At 32.1% G+C, this 22,763-nt stretch overlaps 3 protein-coding genes across 4 annotated transcripts in view; 2 read left to right on the top strand and 1 right to left on the bottom strand.

Annotated features, from left to right (window-relative positions):
- The window catches only part of LOC111422399 (probable 3',5'-cyclic phosphodiesterase pde-5), a 96,589-nt gene extending 88,998 nt beyond the window's left edge, over positions 1 to 7,591 (top strand). For both annotated transcript variants that reach the window (XM_071197524.1, XM_071197527.1), the window contains 3 exons: positions 4,792 to 5,668; positions 5,725 to 5,883; positions 5,942 to 7,591. In XM_071197524.1, the coding sequence (XP_071053625.1) occupies positions 4,792 to 5,668; positions 5,725 to 5,883; positions 5,942 to 6,445 (1,540 nt within the window). In that variant the 3' untranslated portion in view covers positions 6,446 to 7,591. The remainder of the gene's footprint in view (positions 1 to 4,791; positions 5,669 to 5,724; positions 5,884 to 5,941) is intronic.
- LOC111418189 (Uxt prefoldin-like subunit) lies at positions 7,588 to 8,143 on the bottom strand. The gene has a single exon (XM_023050701.2). The coding sequence runs from the start codon at positions 8,088 to 8,090 to the stop codon at positions 7,656 to 7,658; it is 435 nt and encodes a 144-aa protein (XP_022906469.2). The 5' UTR covers positions 8,091 to 8,143; the 3' UTR covers positions 7,588 to 7,655.
- A 218-nt stretch (positions 8,144 to 8,361) lies between these two features.
- LOC111417847 (RING finger and CCCH-type zinc finger domain-containing protein roquin) lies at positions 8,362 to 17,338 on the top strand. Its single transcript, XM_023050273.2, has 6 exons — positions 8,362 to 8,453; positions 8,687 to 9,273; positions 14,546 to 16,068; positions 16,463 to 16,589; positions 16,646 to 16,869; positions 16,978 to 17,338. The coding sequence occupies exons 2-6, from the start codon at positions 8,688 to 8,690 to the stop codon at positions 17,143 to 17,145; spliced, it is 2,628 nt and encodes an 875-aa protein (XP_022906041.2). The 5' UTR covers positions 8,362 to 8,453; position 8,687; the 3' UTR covers positions 17,146 to 17,338.
- Positions 17,339 to 22,763: the final 5,425 nt, after the last annotated feature.

Below are 22,763 nucleotides of genomic sequence, written 5' to 3'. Positions count from 1 at the left end.
CTCTTTGTTTATGCACGTATGGACGCCAGAAAATCTAGCTCCCAATAACAAAAAATTAATTTGTATGAAATTGATTATAACTAGAGAACGGTTTAATGGATTTTAGTGTTTTTTATCTCAATCGAAAGCTTGCACTTGGCTAAATGCAGTTGTTGAAATGCCCGATTCGATATATTTAAGGATTTTGATTAAAACACAAGAAACTAATTAATCAAACACATCAATTATCTCCTTAATTAGTTCATCAATTTTAGTCATCAACGTCTCGATCGAAAGTATGATCCATAATGAATGCGAAGGCGGAAATCCCCGATCTCAAAATTTACTAATTACCTATGTACGGTTATTTAAATGCCTCCACGTATCTACCCAAAAAATTAATTTTGATGAAATTCGCTATAACTAAAGAACGGTTTGACCGATTGTAATGTTATATATCTCAAATGAAAGCTTGCGTCTGGCTGAATGTAGAATTTATAAACGTTAAATTAACAAGGCGTATACACGCATAACATTGCAGTACATGTTTCTCGAAACATCCTTTTTACATCTGGTTAACACGATTCCTCAAAAGTTATTTGAACTGCACTTTCAAATAGCATCTTTCTATCGCATGACCTACAGAGAAACTGATACGATGTATACATGTTTTTTTTGCAATAAACTTATCGATTTCAAGAACAAAATCGATTACCTTAGGCGCCATTTTGCCAATAATGTTTGTTTTGCTTAGTTGTAGTTCAAACGATAATCACAAATATATAGAAAAGAACATCATTTGATTTTTGAGTTTCAGATCATTTCAAGGATAGATATTGTGTCAACCAGCAAGTTAGACAATCTACGCACCAACTTGGTTGAGGGACAATGTAAAGATTATTTTCTATAAACAACTCTTTTTAAATAAGTAAATATATCATGAAAACATATGCAAAAGATTAAATTGAAATACTATATAATTTGACAGCCAAAAATTCCCAAAGAAATCATTTTATTTGATACAAAAAAAGAGATTCCCCCCGTAAAAAACTTGAATTAAATTATACTAGTGTTATTTGGAGTGGTTTACACTCAATTTCAAATTATTTCATGTTTTGACAATGTTAATAATTAAAGCTTTATAATTTTTCAAGCACAAACCCGCGAGTAGCGTTAAAATGGTTTTTATATGGCAACCTTACACCGTTCAAATCACGAATTATCCAGGTATATTTTGGTAAATTAATAAAATTGAAAACGACTCACCGAATGGATGTTGTTCCCCGTGGATTTTACTTCGAAGCTCAGCTGGAAAGAAAAGATAAATTAATTTATTGTGACAAAAAAAATGAATTAATGCGATACCTTTTAACATCCATAAAATAGCAATCCGAGATCCCAACTATATCACATCACTAACATCACCTAACACTGAGCATAAATATAGCACGTATTTATCACTTAATTCAAGTAATAACTATTATTTTTCAAAACTACTTTATCACCCTTAAATGCCCGCACGTCAACTAAAATGCGTTATTAGCGAATCAACTTCCAAGCATCCCCTCCTTAATTTATTGTGTGAAGAAGGAATACTGGAGGTGAATAAATAAAAAATGTAAAGACGACGGGGCGAAGCGGTTTTAAATCGTTTTTTGGTTTTAAAACTCAATAAAAAATTACTCGTTTTCTCGAAACATTTCAAATAAAACTTACGTCATTTTACTAAAATAAAACGCACTAATCGAATTTCAATGTTTAACACTTTCTGCAAATGAATTAGGTGCCCCACAAATAATTAAAACGAAGCAGCCAATACGTTGGATTATGCATCATCCCTTATTTTTTGTGTCATGAAATATAAATTTAAAAAAATGGTATCTCAAGAACGAATTGGGGTATCATGAAATAAAGAACATTTTAAAGCAAATTTAATGAAGATTTAATTCACTATAGGTATATAATTTCTTATTTTCTATAAACATCGTTGCTATGATTCAGCCGCTCCGTACCCTTAACAGGATACCCGGTACAGCTAAAAATATAAAATTTGAAAAAAAAAGGACTAGTAAAGTAGTAAGAGCAACAATAAATTATATTAAAGGTAGCAATAATAAAACCAAAAACTAAAAAAGGATTTTCTGTTTTAGTACAAATATAAATGTAAATTTGTTTACATACTTTATTATAATTGATAGAATATTTCAAACATTTTCACATTAGTCTGTTCTCTAGTAGTAATCCGTTTACAGATCGGGCATTTCCATTTTCGCATTCACCGTGGATCATACGTTCGATGGAGATGTTGACGACTAAAATTGGTCAGTTAATAAAGGAGATAATTGACTTATTTGATTAAGTAGTTTTTGTGTTCTCATCAAAATCCTTAAATATTTCGAATCGGGCATTTCGACATAATTATTCAGTCAGACGCAAGCTTTCATTTGAGATACCTACATAACATTACAATCGGTCAAACCGTTCTTTAGTTATAGCGAATTTAATCAAAATTAATTTTTTCGAACACGTTGTCAATCCGAGGGCTGTACAAGGTTAGCGGGAAAGCATCGAGATCGGGCTTTTGTGATTTCAATAGAAGAAACTATGACGAATCGAATAACGTATAGATCTTGATAATCGAGTACATCGTTTACGAGTTATGACCACTTGAAAACCATCAGAGAAATGTCATTTTTGTGTTATTTTCGTGTACCATTGCAATATTTTGGCGTTTTAGCGGAATTCGAAAGAGATTTCAAATCGGGCATTTCCACATTCGTATTGGCCAAAGATTAAGCTTTCGAATGAAACATTGATTATCGAAATCGATTGAGTGGTTCTCTTCTTATAATCAAAATACTATACATGTAAAATCTTATCTAATTGGAGGCTAGAAAAATGGGAGCTAACTTCGCATAGGTTATTTTTTCGCAGTTGTATGCTTATTTGATACGTAAAAATCCAAAAAAAAGTGAAAGAAAAGAGCCTTCACACGGGATCGTTATACCGATATCAATAATACCCGTAATATCCAAAGTTTTCGAAACTGCAATAAAAAACAGGATCATGGACCACATAAAAGACAATAATCTAATAACACAATATCAACATGCATCTCAAAAAGAAAAATCAACAACATCAGCACTGCTTAGTGTAATCCAAAGTATAATAACTGGTTTTGATACGCAAAATTATACACAAATAGTTTTCTGTGACCTGAGTAAAGCTTTTGACTCAGTGAATCACCAAATTCTTCTGAATAAAATGGAAAAATACGGCATAAACTATAATGGGAAAAACTTATTGCTTCATATCTTCAGGAAAGACAACAACAAACACACTGGAAGGGAACAATTTCAGAATGAAGAACAGTAGAAAGAGGAGTACCACAGGGCTCAGTGCTCGGCCAGTTTTATTTTTGTTATATTTAAACGATTTACCAAAAAATATAAAGGCAGACTCAATGTGTTTGTATGCTGATGACACCTCATTCCTAAATACTTCTAAAGACTTAGAAGACATAAAAGAAAAAACAAATATAACATTAAATGAAGCAAAAAATTGGTTCGAAGTGAATAATCTACAACTGAACAGAAAAAAAACACACATACTTACCTTCTTCACAAAACAAAGCCAGGAGGTCAGAGATAATACTACAATGTTTCTAGGAGTTACACTATCGGAAACTCTATCATGGAGGGACCACATAAAAAAATTGAAAGGAAAATTGGCAACGGCACTGTATTGTTTAAGAATGTTAACTAAAAGTTTACCGGAGGAAGAAATAAGAAAGGTATATTTTGCGTACTTTCATAGTATGGCGATATATGGCATACTTACCTGGGGCGCATCTAGTGAAGCGGGTGAGATTTTTAAATAGCAAAAGAAAAGCAATTAGAATATTTAAAAAATTGGGTTATAGAGAAAGTTGCAGAGATTATTTTAGGGAATTGAAGATACACACAATACCATCCTGTTTTGTTTTTTCTCGTCTACAATATGTTCATGCGCAAAGAGAAACATTGGAAAGAAATATAAACTCTCACAACTACAGTACACGATATGGAAACAATATACTGGTACCCTTACACAGAGTGCAGAAGTCACAAAATACTTTCAAATATATTTCAATAAAACTATATAATCCTCTACCATCAAGAACAAAACAATTAAACGAGAAGAAATTTAAAGTAGAAGTGAAGAAACACCTAATAGAAAGTGAAATTTATTCAATTCAACAATACTATGAAAGAAAGATGCCGGGTATTACCTAGCAGAGGGAGAGGAAGAGGAACTTGTCAATTTCATGTATTTCTTTTCTGGTTTTTTATTTTTATTGACGAATTGAATGTTTTGTATATTTAAGAAATAAACTATTATTATTATTGGTATGAAATTATCTCTTAAACTACGTGACAATATTTTTTTGTCATTTAGTTTTTTATCTTTTTATGTGGGGCAAGCATTTCTTCGTCCCCCTAAAATTCCATGTGGCAGTTATGAGGAGCAAGTTGACTTATTTGGTGACAAAGATGAGCAATAAACATTTAACTTGCGAATGCATTTATGCAAGCTTTTCTTATGAATAAATAATTCATCGTTAAGTCTTCAATAATCTTTTTCATAGCAAACTGTGCAGAAATCTAAGAAATATCTAGAAATACCTATAGCATATTGTCAATATGCTTAATTAAGGATTTTAATTAATTTGATAAAATTTATGCAATTGTGTCGTATATGTTTTTACTCAAATCATTACCCTAAAATATTTACCATTTCTTTAAATATACTTTTTTTTCTAATTTATTCTAGGTCAATTTTTCAAGATATGGTCAGTATGGATATGTTAATAATGAAAATAATGAATTTCGCACAACGTTTGGTTGATGCAGACCGAGCATCACTTTTCTTAGTCGATTCAAAAAACAAAGAGCTTTACGCAACAATTTTCGACGTCGGTGTAGAAACGCATCGCGATGGTTTAGACGAAGAAAATGATGACAACATAAGAATGCATACATCAAAAGAAATAAGATTTCCCTTAGGAACGGGAATAGCGGGCCAAGTTGCAATGACCGGGGAAATCCTAAACATATCTGATGCTTATTCAGACGAACGGTTCAATAGAACTGTTGACCAATTAACCGGTTACAAAACACAAACTATCTTATGCATGCCGATTTATATAAGGGGATCGATAATCGGAGTAGTACAAATGGTAAATAAACATACCGGAATGTTCAATAAAGAGGACGAGGAAGCTTTCGAAATGTTTGCTGTTTATTGCGGTTTGGCGTTACATCACGCGAAACTTTACGATAAAATACGCCGTTCAGAGCAAAAATATCGTGTTGCTTTGGAAGTTTTGAGTTACCACAATAGTTGTAACGAAGACGAATTTTATACGGCTTTAAAAGAAGGACTTCCCGAGAACGTAATCGGAATTGATGATTATTATTTCAACGCATTCGAAATTGAGGATTATGAAAAAGCTCGCCAATCTATTTATATGTTTATCGATCTCTTTGGGTTAACGAGATTCGATAAAAGCAGTTTACTTAAATTTACCTTAACTGTAAGAAAAAATTATAGAAGGGTTCCGTATCATAATTGGACCCATGGATTTTCTGTCGCTAATTGCATGTATAGTATTATTAAACATTCTGATAATGTGTTTAGACCAAACGAAGTAAGTTAAATAAATTTTTGTTTTTGGGTTATTTTGTTGTAATCTTTATATTTTAGGCGCTAGCTCTTTTTATAGGGGCTCTATGTCATGATTTAGATCATCGAGGAAAAAATAATAAATTTATGCTTGATACGGAATCTCCACTTGCTGCTATTTATTCTACATCGACTATGGAGCATCATCATTTTAATCAAACTGTCACAATTCTACAACAAGTAAATAATTTAGTTGACTTACTATATAATGATTCTTTTTAATTTTTTTTTTCTGTAGGAAGGGCACAATATTTTCAGCAAACTTTCTAGTAGTGAATACAAACAAGTTCTAAGTTTAATTAAACATTGTATTTTAGCAACAGATTTAGCACTATTTTTCCCAAATAAGGCAAAATTAAACCAAATCGTTCAGGAGCATTCCTTTTCATGGTCAAACCAAGAGCATCGATTACTCATTCAAGCAATTGCAATGACTGCTAGTGATTTATCGGCAAGTGCAAAACCTTGGAACATTCAAGTTGAAACGGTGAAGATTATTTTCGAGGAGTTTTATCAACAAGGTGACGCTGAACGAGCAGCTGGAAGGAAACCGATTCCGATGATGGACAGGTATCAACCCGACCAACAAGCTTCATCTCAAGTTGGATTTTTAATGGGGATTTGTATGCCGTGTTATGATCTGTTGTATTCATTAATTCCGGAAACTAAACCGCTGTTGCAAATGTGCAAAGAAAATCTTGAACGATGGCAGAATATCGATGATGAAATCAAGAAAAAGTAATTTTTAATTGAGCAATTTTCCACATACTATTAATTTATTTCTAGAGTTACTTGTTTTTAATTGAAATCTCTAACAAAAATTCTTATACTCTATTTTTTTAATTCGGAGGAGTGTTTTCAAGTTGAAGCGTCAAAAAGAAGGGTTGCTGGTCAGTTTTAAGCAAAATTACACTAGGAAAATTCGAGATGTTGCCAGCCGCCTAGAAACATTCTATTATGGCTAAACCCGAATGATTCTAGTTCTAGGTCTTGTGTTCGTTCTAGTAATAGTGCTAATGTAAAACTAGAACTAACGCTAGACCGAGAACTAGAAACATTCGCGTTTAGCCGCACGTCTCTCAAGACGGCTAAACCCGAATGATTCTAGTTCTAAGTCTTGTGTTAGTTCTAGTGATGGTGCTAGTGTAAAACCAGAACTAACACTAGACCTAGAACTAGAAAGTTTCGGGTTTAGCCGTGCGTCTCTCAAGAAGGCTAAACCCGAATGATTCTAACCAGTTATCCATGTTGCAAGTGAATGAATTGTTTTAATTTTCGAATGATTCTAGTTCTAGGTCTTGTGCTAGTTCTAGTGATAGTGCTAGTGTAAAACTAGAACTAATACTAGACCGAGAACTAGAAACTTTCGAGTTTAGCCGCACGTCTCTCAAGACGGCTAAACCCGAATGATGCCAGTTCTAGGTTTTGTGCTAATTCTAGTGATAGTGCTAGTGTAAAAATAGAACACTAGAGCGAAAACTAGAAACATTCGGTTTAACCGCGCATCTTCAGCCTACTTTTTAGTTCTAGTTCAATAAAAGTATGCAACATAGTGATATTTTATGCTAACAAATAAGTAATTAAATTCGTAATTACAGTTTACTTAAAACCCTTTCTGGTTTTAAAACTCCCGCCAAAAAATAGCTTTGAAAAATTACACTGTGCGTAAATGTGACTTTTCATTTTACTCCTCCGAATTAAAAAATAGAATATAAATAAATATTAATTAAAATAATAAAGAAATTGTTATGTTATCTTTCTCTATCAGATTTTTTATGGTACAGAAAATCTCCTTTTATAATAATAATTGTAAGAATAAATACATTAAATAAATGTTTCAACCAATATTATTGTATGAAAATTATAATAAATGATCACACAAAATAAACTTATTATGTTATTTATTTACAAAAATAGCAAAGTATTTGAAGATAAATTACTTAATACTTCCATTACTTAATACTTCCATTACTTAATTGATCTATAGCTAACAAAGTAATTTTAATTTTCGCTTTTACTTTAGCTGCTAAATCTCTATAATGATCAATTTCTTTCTTAACTATCCTTAATCGTATATCAGCATATTTATGAGCTTCATCATAATCAAGTTCTAATAAGCACCCAGCACCAATATTTACTAAGAGTCTATTATAATCATCCGTTTCCGCATTTACACTCACTCCACAATCTAGAGGCACTAAAAGATTTAATTCTCTATCTTTAAACCTCCGTAAAAGGGCTATTGTGGTTTGTAACTCTTCCCATTCTCCATGTTTACCAACAGATTTACTTAGTTTTACTTCTATATCTTTAAGGTCTTTCTTTAAAACATCTTCTATAAACGATTCGTATTCTTTTACTTTATTTTGAATTAATTGTGAACTCATTTCGTTATATTTGACTTTAATTATTTGTAGGTTAGAAATTCTAACCTAAAAATTTGTTATTGAATCAACTTGACAAGTATGAATAATGAATAAATTCGAAATACAATTTCCTTTTAAAGAAAACTACAATTAAGAAATATATAAACTAAAAACGTAATTGTATAATTAAAATAAATCAAAATTCATATAAAAAAATTTCTAAACTTGAATCAATTTGAAGTTTACGCCAAGTTGGGGAAATGAAACGTATGTAATATGCAGCTGGAGTGCGCTCACCTCATCAGATTTGACATTTCTAGATTTCACAACAATGTTGTGAATCGTAAAGTACTTCATAATGTGATGTGTTTTACAAAGCGCAAGGTATGTAAATCATAATTAATTATTGCGAAATATCATGATAAATTAGTAAAAATTAAAATAAACCATGTTATATCTAAAAACATACTCTAAATTACGTTTAATATTTGCCACCTGGACATGTCATCTGATTTTGACAGCTGCTAAAATTTGCGTATTGTTTTATATTTGATCATTTAATCAGTAACAATATGGAATGTTAATTTTATATAGCATTTTATTTTCTTTTCAATTAGAATGCCAATACAGGCTCCACAGTGGACGGAATTCCTATCGTGTCCCGTTTGCTTCAATGAATTTGATGTGTCACTACGTAGCCCCATAAGCTTAGGATGTGGACACACAATATGTAAAACCTGTCTATCAAACTTACACAGAAAACAATGCCCCTTCGACCAAACTGCGATAAGCATAGAAATTGATAGTTTACCAGTTAATACAGCTCTTTTACAACTGGTCAGTACAAGCATTAAGACAGACAATGACACGGTCGATACTAAAATTGTTTCCCAAGAAAATGTGGAATTTTATCAGTCTTCAAAAAAATGTATCGAGGAACTGGCTATGTACCTCAAACCTTACTCAAATGGAAATGTATGTAGCAGTACTAGCATTTTATCAAGACCCATGCAAAGAAAATTGGTGACATTAATTAATTGCCAACTTGTTGAGGATGAAGGAAGAACCAGAGCTATGCGAGCCGCACGATCATTGGGGGAAAGAACTGTTACAGAACTCATTTTACAACATCAAAATCCACAACAGCTTAGTGCCAATTTATGGGCAGCTGTTAGAGCGAGAGGATGTCAATTTTTAGGCCCAGGTAATTATATTTTTATCTAGATATTTAACTATATAAATATTACTTTAATTTATATAATATTGTTAATTTTAATCCTCTGTTATTTTTATGTCTCAAATAGTTATCAATTTGTTTTTTTAGTAACCTTACTTGTAGACATCAATATTAAGTGGGTCACAATAGACATTTTCGTGGTTTTTACATGATAACAAAGTTTGATAAGGTATTTATTCAGTGGAAACTAAAATATCTTATCAATTTCATTTAAATTTTTTGTTGTTTTCTTGTGGTTTATTAAATAATATTTCTAGGAACAAATTGTTTTGGTAATATATACAAAAATATTAAATTATATGTTTGAAATATGATTCTAGTGGTGGAAACATAACACTCAAAACGTTAATTAAGTCACAGTTTTATTTTAATAACATCAGTGTTATTTTACAATCTCATTGATTATTTAGGTGTTATTATTTTAATTTGATCTAAAAAATACTTTTTTTGTCAATATTGTTAATATTTTTGTTTACAAACTGATTATTAACTCAAGGAACAATCCAGTTATTATACTAATTTTTATTTAATGTTAAGTTTGAAATTTTTAACTAATTAACGTTCAAATCAAAATTAGCTGTAAAAATGTATTTTTACTGTTATTTATTTATTAACCCTCAATTGGTTGCGCAACCAAAAGTTCTGACCAAACGGGGTACCCAGGTACCCATTATAATATTTCGTAGGTTGCAGGTAAGAAAGTTCTATAAACGTATTCCCTTTCTGAATTTCCGCGTTTTCGAACAATAGTATTCGCGGCCGTTTCGGTCTCCCATCCCCTCTCTTGCCTGCCAAAACATGTTTTAACTTGCATATAGTCATGCTACGAACGACAGTTTCAATATACACAAAAATACCAAAGAGCTTGCTGGTACCAGTAAGCGTAACAACGACGGTAGAATAATCACGAAAATAGAACAGAAAATAGAATTAGGGAAGAATTATGTTGAGCAACTTTTTAAAGATGAGAGACGGCTAATCAATCTTGAAAACTTCGAAAATACAAAAGGAGAACTGAGAATGATGAGGTGCTACATGCTATCAGTACTGTTCTTTGCGGTAGAAACGTGGACACTTAAGGCGATTGATGTGAGAAGACTGGTGGCATTGAGATATGGATATACCGACGAATGTCAAAGATTTCATGCGAGAATTCCAATCTCTGAATCAGAGACGGCACCTAAAGAAGAAGAAGATAGTCGTGCTAAATACGGAATAAAAATTTGGTGGATATGTGATGTTAAAAACTATTATCAGCTCACTGGACAGAATTATACTAGAAAGTCATCTACAGGTCGGGAAATAAATAAAGATGAAAGAGTAGTAAAAGAATTGGTCGCTCCATACAAAGGATCTGGACGAAACATTACGATAATTTATTACGACTCTGCTACTTGCAGAATAGCTATTATCATGGAATTTGACGATAGTGGGAACGTTGAAAAAGAACAAAGTTTATATCCCTCAAGAAATGGCACCATCTAATTTACGTCAAGTATTTTCTACACTGTAAGGATTACAAAATTACGTAACAAATTGTAAAAAGTAGTTATACCTTTATCAACAATGCATCATACCATCGCAACGTCTGGAGAAAAAGGAAAACCAAAAATTATACATTTTGTAATAAAACAAGATTAGGCGTAGATGTAATGGACCACTTACGTGGACTGTATACTGTACAGAGAAAAACAGATAGATGGCCTCTCGAATTATTCTACAACAAATATTCTGGACATTGCAGCTCTCGCTGACTACCTAATTTATTTGACAAATAATAATATATAACGCGACACATTTCCTCTAGGACTGACATCAAATGTATGCTTCGAATGTACACTACTTGAGTTCCCTAAAGAGATAAAACAGGAAGGAAAAAAAGTAAATTATGGCTGTTATACAGGATGTTTCTGTAACATTGTTGGTCTAAATCCATAAATGGCTATGATATAGCCATCAAAGTTAAGAAATTTTTAAACATTTTCTTAAATAATTTCAATATGGTTTGCAAATAATGGATCAATGCTATACAGGGTATTCACAAAGGTTATTTCCTTAAAACTTTTTTATTATTATTGTTTGATGATTTTCTTTCCATTTTATGTCTAATAAATAAAATTCGTTTTTGCACTTAAATGGATTTTTATTTAAATTTTTCTCAACCGGTTTCGCTATATATTTACTTACAGCATCTTCAGGAGATTACGTCATTTTGTTACAAAAGTGTCCTATAGAATGAGTCATTTGATGATTTGATTCTTTTTATATTTGTACTATTGAACTACACAGAGAATTTTGTTGAATTATGATGGAAGAGGATTCAAAATTGTGTTAAGAATTAATGTGTCATCCAAGATCATCCTTTGACAACAAAGTTGATTTTTCATAATTCAACAAAATTCTTTGTGTAGTAATCTCCTGAAGATGCTGTAAATATTTAACGAAACCGGTTGAGAGAAAAATTTAAATAAAAATCCATTTAAGTGTAAAAACGAATTTTATTTAATTTTTTATTATGTCGTAAACCATTAAATTTTTCCAACTAACTGTAAAAGCCTATTTCATGTTGGTTTTTTTTTTCGTTTTCGAGTTATTCACAAAAAGATTCAAGTTGGTTTAAAAGAAATCTATCAAATTATTACTCAACGTAGCATAAAATCTGGATTTTCTTCAGTACAATTATTCTTCAGCATTTCTCAAATTAATAGTTATCTGTAAAAAGTTTTTTTTTCTAAAAACGCAGCATTTATCCATCATTTTTCCATGATAGTATGGCAACACTGTACTTGTAACGGGTGATTTTTGCAATTTTTAATTCTTGTAATCTCGACAAATGATATGGATACAATTGCTGTTCACGTAGGACATGCCAAGACATACCTTTGGATATTCTGAAATGTCTAAACTGTTGCTACCACAAAATCTAAAATGTTTTCTTCTAGTCTTAAATTTCCTGTCTCACGTAAATGTCTTCCAATTTTTACAAATGTTTATGATAATTTTTTCTAAGGCAAATATTTAAGAAAATATTTTTAAATAAACTAGTAAATTTACGCAAAATCATCCAAGTAACGGGGATCCAAAACCATTTGACAATACTTTAAGTGGAGTACACCGAAATTGTAACAAAAATAAGTACGAATCGGGTACGTGGTTGGTCAATTGAAAGGAGTGCCGTCACATTAGGACAATGGGCAGTTTAAGTATAAAATTGAGTAAAGCACTTGCGTCCAGCTCAAAGTGTTTTTGTGGACAATTCACATCTCCAGCGCCACTTAGAGTGACAAACTACACACCGCAATTGGTTTGTCAAATGTTGACGATTCTGACCGTTGTTTTTCTATCAACTACTGCGGATGAATGTATGTAAAGATTGTCACCACCACTTATTTTCTCTAATCGGCACTCTATACAGGCTAACAGATTAGTCCATGAATCGGAACATGAAGGTTGTTATCTACAATCCAGTGATCCCGCTCCGTGAGTAGTTGGTGATAAGCACATATCAGCAAAACTCCCAAAAAACGTTTTAGTTCTTCAATTTTAAAATCAAAATTGTATTTGTTATTTTGATTAGCATCTATAGCTCGCGGCAAAAGAAATTGGATGAAAACACCTAATTTATTGTTAAACAAAACTTTAGTCTATGTGATACATTTTGTGTTCAAAGTATATACCACCTTCATCAATACATACTTGGCATCGCTTTATCACGGACCTGCAGGTTGAACGAAAGAATTCCGATCTCCAAACTCTTCATTGAGGAAAGCACGAAATGTAATGGATAGAAATATCGAAAACCTGCTAACTGCGGATTATTTGCAAGTTTTCCCTTTAAATCCATGAACAGTTCCAAATACTTTTCTGCATTCACCGTTCCAACAAAGAAGTACGTGCCAACGATATGAACTCCAACCCATACTGTTATACCAAGAACATTTATCTCTACATTTAAGGTTACATGGGGGTTCTCAGTACACACAACTGTGACGATTGTTGCGTCGTAATCACATATGTCGATTCCTCTATAACTGACAGTCTTGTGCCTCCAGAAGTGGTCCTTGAAGCGGAGTATCTGTTATCTCTTTTACCTGGTCCAGCCACCTAGTTGGCGATCATCCCCTTGTTCTTCTGTCTTCTGCTTTTCCTTGGACTATTGATTTTTCCAGTTTATCTCTATCCCTTCTGATTATATGCAAAAATATTGTAGGATTGGTCGCTGGAAAATAGTGGACAATCTGTCTTTGATTTTGACCTCTTTCAGTATAGATATGTTAGTGCTAAACATTTCGAAAGTCTCAACTTTTTTTCTCTCGGGTTCTTTGATAGTCCAAGATTCTACACCGTTTAGGAAGGTCGCGAATATAAGCCTTCTAACTAGTTCTACTTTTGTCCTTTTTATGATTTGTTGATCTTTTCATATCTTTGTCATGTTGGTCATGGTAACTTTAGCTATGGGTACTCGTCTTCTAATTTCTTTTTCGCATTTTCACTGATTGCATAAAAGTGTGCCTAGGTATATGAATTATGTGATTTCTTCTAGTTCACCTACAATATTTTCCTGTATTAGAGTATTGCCTCTATTTATTATCATTAATTTCGCCCGAAAGATTCCTGAAAAGAAAAAGAAACAGTAAATGAACTGTTGTAACATTTGTATTGTTATTGTATATATTGTGTATAATCATATATTATACAACAAGACGATCGAAAATACTCGATAATACGAGACGTATTGCCTGAAACACCACGAGACCGAAGGTCGAGTGGTGTTTTTTAAGGCAATACGTCGAGATTCGTGTATTTTCGATTGTCGTGTTGTATATGGCTAGACTATTTCATGAATAAAAAATATACATATTTTTAGAATTTTTATATTTTTTTAATAATTTACATTGATTGTTATGGAAACATGCATGGATGTCTCGAAATTAATTAAATGTCAAACAAGCGATAATACAAAGGTTCGTATTACAGCGATAATACAAAGGTTCGTATTATCGTTCTCCATGGTTACGGCCAAATAACCGCTGAAATACTCGCAATTGACGGAAAACCGCGATTTCTTATTGGCTGTTAACGATATGAATGAAATAGTCATTATAATTATCTATTGTGACACACAATATCATCAAATACCCTATACAAAATTATTAAGTTTAAACTTACGATTTTTAAGTCTTAATCTTTAGTAATAAACATACTAATTCCTTATATTAAATTAAACTGTTTTTCGTAGCGATGCAAGAAGAAGTGTTAAAGTTAGTTCTACTGGCATTAGAAGATGGTTCAGCATTATCTCGAAAAGTTCTAGTAATGTTCGTTGTACAAAGACTAGAACCACACTTCCCTCAAGCTTCCAAAACGAGTATAGGCCATGTGGTGCAATTACTCTACAGAGCATCATGCTTCAAAGTCTCAAAACGTGAAGGAGATTCTTCTCTGATGCAATTAAAAGAGGAATTTCGAACTTATGAAGCTTTGAGACGAGAACATGACGCACAAATCGTTCAAATCGCTACTGAAGCTGGATTGAGAATAGCTCCGGATCAATGGTCGGCACTTCTTTATGGAGATACGGCTCATAAATCGCATATGCAAAGTATTATTGATAAGTTGCAAACGCCACAATCGTTTGCTCAGTCAGTACAAGAATTGGTTATTGCGTTGCAAAGAACTGGTGATCCTGGAAAGCTTTCTGTTTTAAGGCCGCATTTGGAATTACTCGCGGCTATTGATCCAAGTCCAGAATCTACCACGCCACCTTGGAAGGAATGTAGTGAGGCTTTGGAGGCTGTAAAACAAGTTGTGGCTGGTTTAGTGGAGTTTATCCATAAACATGGAAGTCGAAAGCTTCAAGATCCGGCTCATCCACAACATGCAAAGTACAAGATAAGTATGTGTAGAGATTTAACTTTGCGGGGAAGTTGTCCAAGAGGGACAAATTGTACATTCGCACATTCAAATGAGGAGTTGGAAAAATATAGGGCAAAAAATAGGAAAGTTATCATCAGAAATAAAGATCATAGGATTGAGAATCATTCTCCGAATGAAAAATCGTTTCCATCTCAAGACGAATTTTATCCTTTGTCATCTCCAACTGTGAATCCAGTACAAATTCCAGCTGTTGTACCAATTTCTAGAATCGGTTACGAAGTTCCTTTTAATCCAAACTTTCCAGCAAACGCGCCATACCCAAATGGAGCTCCTTTCCCAAATCCACCCATTTATACGACAACCCCCACAAATTTTCCTCCAGATATTTACAGCTCAAACCCACATAATATGGTTGTTACAAACGGTGCGTCTTTTTTTCAATCAGCCGATTTCGGAAATAACGCCGTTTCTAACAATGATCTTACAAAACAAAGACAAAACTGGGAGTTGATAGCAAAAAGTCAAAATGCATCCAATGTTCAAAAAAATAGAGGATCTACAAAGACTCTCGCGGAACTCCATCAAAGAAAACAAGAGGTTATTTCTCAATTGGAGAATATTTTTGGTAAAAGTGCAACAACCGTTATTTCTAATACCGCCACAAATCTTGCGAGACAAGAATCGGATTTGGATAGTCCCACTTCGCCTTATACATTTTGGACGCATGTTAACACCGGTCCAACATTTGTTCGATCTGATTCCATTTTGGCCGATGATGATTATGTTCCTGTTGAAGCACCTGGGGTTAGCAAATACGGACCTATCTCGCGGATGCATAAAGATAATGGACAAAGTACTGGTTATAAGGATGGTGCAACATCATTGGTAAGTTGATGTTAATTATTAGAATTATAGTAAAATCGATATAATGGATAAAATAAATATTTAAATATATATGTTAGCGCTCATAGATAGGCTGGGCTTGTTCCCCAACTTGATCTATTCCATGTTAATAGAATAAACTCAGGGTACGGGTTGTCGTACGTCTCTTAAGATGGCTAAACCCAAATGTTCTAGGTCTAGTGTTAGTTCTAGTTTTAGTTGTTCTTCAGCGTTAGATTGTTGTATATTTTTCATTGTACTAAAACTAGAACTAACACTAAAACTAGAAACATTCGGGTTTAGCTGTCTTAAGAGACGCACAGCTAAACCCAAATGTTTCTAGTTCTAGTGCTAGTGTTAGCTCTAGTTTTATTATTTATTATTTTCTTTATTATAGTTAAGAAAAGCTGTAACTTCTGAGAACTCATTAACACCTTATTACTTTAATAATCCGCAATTTTCTGGACTTCCACAAGGTCATCCATTAGTTGGTGGAAGTGGTGTTGGAGATGGATACATCATTAGTAAGATATTTTAACAATAATTGAATTTTGAAGTATATGTCATCAAATTATGTTAGGTCAAGCTCCACAATTTCTCCTGCAAAGAATGCACGATCCGTCAAAAGAACTTCTTGCGGAGGCTCAACGTGTTAAACTCCAACTACGAAACTTAGAGAAACAGTTGAATGACCTAAAATTAGTCACGCAAGGAGTTACAACGATCAATGAAGGAGAACGTTTGAAACAGGAATTGCAGTTGATTGAACAAGGTATCCAGGAGAAACAGAAAGAAGTGTGTTTGGTAAGTTAAAAAATAATTTATTATATTTCACTACATGAAAATTAACACAAAATTAGTATACAATTTAAAGAAGAAGAATCTATAATATTTTAACTAATTTATTATTAGAATCGGCTGGTTTCGTCTTTGGTAAATGGAAATACACCAATAAATACTGAAGACGCAACATATGAAGATGATATAGCGAATGATATGAGAGAATTAGAGTTGAGGTTGCAAGAAGAAATTGAAGAACAGGAGAAACGTTGGAGCAGCGAGGATGACTCTAATAAATAAACTTAAACCCAATGGGTTTTTCCTTTTTAATAATAGTAATACACATACATAAAAAATATTTTTTTAACATGTCAAAACTAAGAACTGATGGCTTTTCAAATAGTTTTTGACAACCATTTTTTTTAATCGTTTATGTACTATGTATGTATATTTATAATTTTAATTCTTATATTCAATTTATTTATACACTCTTTTTGGTCGTTTGGTTTACTTTGAAGTTTGTTTTTATTAATTTAAAACTATACTAAGCTTACTGGTTATCAGTTCTGCAAAAAGCGGTTCTCGCGTCGGAACAAAATGTTTAAAAAAGGAGTTCTGGTGTGGATTTTTAAGCGATCAAGATACGACGAATAGAACAAAAATACCGTTATTTCCAGTTTTATTGGAATCATTGGGACAAATGTTATACATCGCCGAGAAATGATGTTTATTAGGTCGGGCAGCTCTACGTGTTGTCATCTCTCTTAATGTTAATCATACTGTGTGTGATTGGTAAATCAATATTATCAGTTGATGTATAAAGTATATACATATATATGGGACATTTACTGTTTGTCTGTGCATTTGTTTGAAAATGCATGTGTGTAAAAAAATTTTAATTAATTAAATATCAATAATATGATCTTGTTTTTGACTATCCTTCGTTTTTGATTATTACTTTATTTTAAATTAATGTTATCTTAAAAAAGTTAATTATTGTAAATATTTGTGCTTTTTTTTTAATTAATTAGAATTTGAATACTGTTAAATTAATTTATATAATACAAGTTGAAGTTTGAACTATTTAAATCTTTTTTTTTATAAAGTTCACTTGTATCTTTTTATCATAAAGAATAATTTTATAAAATTTTCTGGGTGTAATTTACTACAAACAGCATATTTGATATTTTTTATTATCTTTTAGCGAAATTTTTAACATTTATTCCTATTATTTTTTTTAAATAAATATATATACCGCTTATCACTTATTACTATTAATAAGTAAATCTATGTAAATAATAAATTATAATTCTATTCATGCATAATGAATTTTTTTCAATTCTAACCGCATTATCCAAGTATAGAATATAATTTATTATTACTCTATATAAAGAATTAAAAAAATATATTTAATATTGTTTAATGTTAAAAAGCCTATTGCATATTTTACATCCGCTGTTTGGCACTGTTATTGGGCAAATAGTATTTTAATAAATCTTTGTATCATTCTCGATCTTGTATTTTCATGTTCATGTTATTGATTGAAACAAAAATTAACAATATTATTGTAATTTGTAAACAATTGATTTTGATACTTTTCATACCGTTTTCTTTTTTTGTTTTTTCTCGGTTTAACCTTAAGGTAGGTACTAAAAGAGACATTTCAAAAAATAACATTCTTTTTTTGAGGGATAACGCTATAATATATTTTGCAATATTATAATGTACTATTAGGCTGTGTAACTTTGTTGTAAACAAGATCTTCGTGACTTGTGTATTTTGCTAACTTAAGAACTGATCGTTAAGCTCGCTAAAATCCGCGGGAATTGTGTTTAAAAGAAAGTATCTTTTGAATACTTTATCAATTTTATTCATTGGTTTTTTTTTATTACTACCAATAAGGTTTTCTTTTTTTACTTCTAATCACTTTTTTCTATTTATTACTTACTGTTTATTTAAATAACCTTTTAAAAATAAGTCATGTTGCACATGTGATTAATATTATAACGATTTGTTTAATACTGATTACATTAATCACGTATGTACATTATTGGGTGGAAGTATTTTGAAGTATATTCCAAATAAAATTATACTTCTATTGTTTAATTATTTTTTTCGTTTTATTTTAACATTATTTAATTTCAACCTTTAAACATATTTAGAATTTACATCCATACTTTCCTTTAAAATGATAAATTTAAATGTATTTAATTAAATAATATTTGCTCTAAATATGCAGGGTAAAAATTTGATAAATCTGCTTTAATGTTTTTGTGCTATCATTTCTAAATACATATAAAAGAAATCCAAATTGTGAACATGAAACATTAAAGTTAACTATAGTAAGAACGAAAAGAAATATTAATAAATTACTCTTTGTTTTTCTACTAAACAACATTTCAGATCATCGACTTTGAAGCTAATTATCACAAGAATGATCAAAAGAAACACCGAACGAAGAAAATTACTGATGATTACCGGCTTTATGTTAAAAATAAAGGCTGCAATAATAAATGTCTTTACCACAACAGTCTGGATTTGCGACGATCTGGATGTAATTTAGAGGTAAGTCCCTGATTATAACTTATTTCAGAAATCGTTCAGTTTTTTTTCTATGAATTCATAGGTTTTTGATGATTCGAATTGAGCAACTAGAGAAGCATATTGGTTCAGGTGACCACAAGCTTTTTAACACACTTGTTGGGATGAGCGATAGCGAGCAACCCAAGTACATTGGTGTTTTATAAGTTAAGTTTTCAACGTATTTATTAGGAACATTTGTTAATTCCGGAAATTTGCGGTGCGCTCCTCAACTCTCCAACCCGCCTTGCCAGCGTGGGGTTTTAAAGCAGAAACATCTCTGGTTTGAAATCCACTATAAACTGTAGGTCCACCTGTAATATAATGTAAGCTGCCAACTTTACATGCAGAGAAGAGGCCTGACGCAACCCAATCAAACTGTGGCGTCATAAAGAACTGGCTGATGATGATCAAGAACTGGCTCAATGATCTGAGCACCGGAAACAAAAAAAAAATGTTAGGAAATTATAGAATACCTTTTAATCCTCTATAAGTTACAATTCTGCCTGCAATTATAACACTTACTGCAGCGGATTTTCTCATATAAATGAGGTTTACACACAACATTTAAACATATTTGGCAAGAAGAGGTACATATTTTATTTAGTTCTGTACGAGGTCGCTTCCAGGCGAGGAGCTGGAACCGATAGTTTATACATGCTCTATGTTTATGTAATTCAATGTAATGCACATCCAGCGCCTGGTCCGTAAGCAACTTCGGCGATATTAGATGAAATCGTTAATTTGATGTCTTGGAAAGTAAACCAAGCGCACAATACTTGAATCTGTTCTCACTTCGACCAGGTTGCTTGCAGGCCAGGTGCTGAATTTCCATTATATCAACATAAAGATAGATAGTCCGCAAGCGATCTCGACGATATTAGATGATATCGTTCATTTGATGTCTTGAAAAGTAAAACAAGAGCTTAACAGTAACTTGTTCTCACTTCGCAAACTATCGGTTCTTATTTATTATAACTTTAACTGGTTGTTCCACAAAACTTAACTTTAAACGTCCTAGCCTTGTAATAGCTTGGTAACAAAACAGTGAATTGTCTAAAATTAAATTCAGAAAAGAACGGTGTTTTTAATTTGACGAAATAATGATACTATTTCTAAAGATAATAGGTTATTATCTGAATTGCTGCAGTTTTTCTAAAAGCATTTCTGAAGAAACAAAGGCGCTCATTACTGTCCCATTCCGAATTAAAGTGGTTCATTACCAAAGATGAGAACTTTTTATTTTGTCGCTGTTAAACAGCAGCCGACTCTCAACGCTTGCATTTTAATTTGGCTAATTTTCTGGCAAATGTCCTTAGCAAGAAAACTATTCAACAAAGTAATTGTCTTTTAAAAAGATCATTAGTTTATATTGAATACGAAAATGCCAAGATCCTCACATTTACAATCAAAGACTAAATATTCTCCCATCTTCAGTACTGAATAATAATTCTGAATATTCCTTAATAATATTGATATTCATAACCGAATCAATTATGCTTAACAATATTAAATATTTTACATTGGTACATGCTAGCACAACTTTCTTTTCTATTTAACCAAACACTTTATTGTAAGGAAGACAAGAATGACTGATAACAGATTATAAAAGTTCTACATGTTTTTTGTGCGAAGTAAAACAACATTATAGCCGAAATTAGACCATTCCGACCATTGTGGAATCCCACTCACAGAAAAAAAGTTGTTGTTTTAGGCTATCTTATCTTAATACTTCGTAAAATAGATTACTGCGTAATTTTTTAGGCGCTACCTGTTTTGGTCATATTGTGTTATGTTCCTTACAATTCATTCATCTGATTTTTTTCAAATATCTAATATTGCTGCAAATCCTTACTTATATACAGGAATTACCTCTCTTGTTATTATTTTATTATAACCGTTTTTACCAGGCGATTATTGTGTTGTGACAATATTATGTTGTAAAAACAACCATCGCTTTAAATTTGCAATATTATTTATTAATATCTTAATCTAAATCGCTTATTGGCCATGTGAGTAGTTTTTAGGCTTTTAAAAAATAGCAATTCATAGTGTTTTAATAAAATTTGAACAACTGAGAGTAAAGAAAGCAACACGTAAACGTTAATGTAAAAATTTGCTAAATGGAAGTATCAAAATTTAAGAGAAATATTGGATCTCAGATTCTTTCAAACGCTAGCATGTTTGCCGATGGTGTAATAAAAACTAAAGTAATTACATATGAATTGGTTACAATATTGGGCAATCAAAAGAATTCTCGTTCCAAAACTGAAACGTTATGAACAAGGAGGCAAGAATGGTAAAGACTGATTATATAACAATCATAAACACATTTGTGTACAAGTCGAGTTTCACCTTGCCAACTATCTCTCATTCGTCCAACGATTTATCGTATACCCCTAGAGTCCAACCACAACCAGAGATTTTAAACAATGTAGCAAGGGTTATGTTTCCCTCAGCGATTCGTCGATTTCTTTGTAGAGAAAGGACACCGAATAGATCAGAAATTTCTTGATTTACATTGCAGTTTTGTTTGCTTTAAGCGGCCCTTACACGATCAATAATATTTACAATACCTTAGCATATTGACAGTGTCAGGTGAAAAATTTTATTGACGGTAAATATTGATGGAGTATTGATAAAAATTCTGATTTTCGGGCATCACTACTGAAAAGTGGAGGGAATATTGACAATACTATTGACCGTGTAGGGTCGGCACCAATATTTCCAACAATACTCACAAGGGAAGTGTCACAACTGTGTCTCACCGATTTCGATGCAATTTGGTACAGTCATAGAATGGGCCAAAATAAGGTTCGTACATTTTTTTATACGTGCGGTAAAAGCCCCTGGGGCGAGTTATAGGGGTTGAAAGTTTGGAGAAAAAGTACGTTTTCACTTATATTTTAAAAATGAAAAGTGCTATCAAAATTTGGTAAATTGTAACTGATATTCATTTTAAAAGAGCTTTCTTTTGATGTATCACACATATACCAGAGGGTTAAGAAGGGCGAACTACCCCTATTTTTTTGGAATTATTTAAAAACCACCCTATCGATTTTGGCGGCATTAAGTATACTTCCAGCACGTTCAAAAATATTAGTTAAGGGTTTTTTCCCATTCGCTCTAGATCATCCCCAGCGAAGTTACGGGGGTTAACATGTAACCACTTTTCGTAAGAATGATGTGATAAAATTGTCAGGTATTTTGAAAATACTTTAACAAAACCGTAAATTAGTCGCACAATAAAATGTTTAATGTAAAATAAGGCATAATACACCATTTAGGGGTGGTTGGGGTTAACCACCCCCTTAAAAATTAATTCTATCCCGGGCATT

Source organism: Onthophagus taurus, chromosome 1 (genome assembly GCF_036711975.1).
Source record: "Onthophagus taurus isolate NC chromosome 1, IU_Otau_3.0, whole genome shotgun sequence".
NCBI lineage: Eukaryota > Metazoa > Arthropoda > Insecta > Coleoptera > Scarabaeidae > Onthophagus > Onthophagus taurus.
This window is presented reverse-complemented; position numbering and strand designations above follow the sequence as displayed.

Bases quoted from the DNA above. Each gene is read 5' to 3' on its own strand.
- LOC111418189 (XM_023050701.2), bottom strand. From the start codon at position 8,090: ATGAGTTCACAATTAATTCAAAATAAAGTAAAAGAATACGAATCGTTT.
- LOC111417847 (XM_023050273.2), top strand. From the start codon at position 8,688: ATGCCAATACAGGCTCCACAGTGGACGGAATTCCTATCGTGTCCCGTT. The intron at 9,274-14,545 runs GTAATTATATTT...TGTTTTTCGTAG, and splicing joins ATGTCAATTTTTAGGCCCAG to CGATGCAAGAAGAAGTGTTA. The intron at 16,069-16,462 runs GTAAGTTGATGT...TCTTTATTATAG, and splicing joins AGGATGGTGCAACATCATTG to TTAAGAAAAGCTGTAACTTC.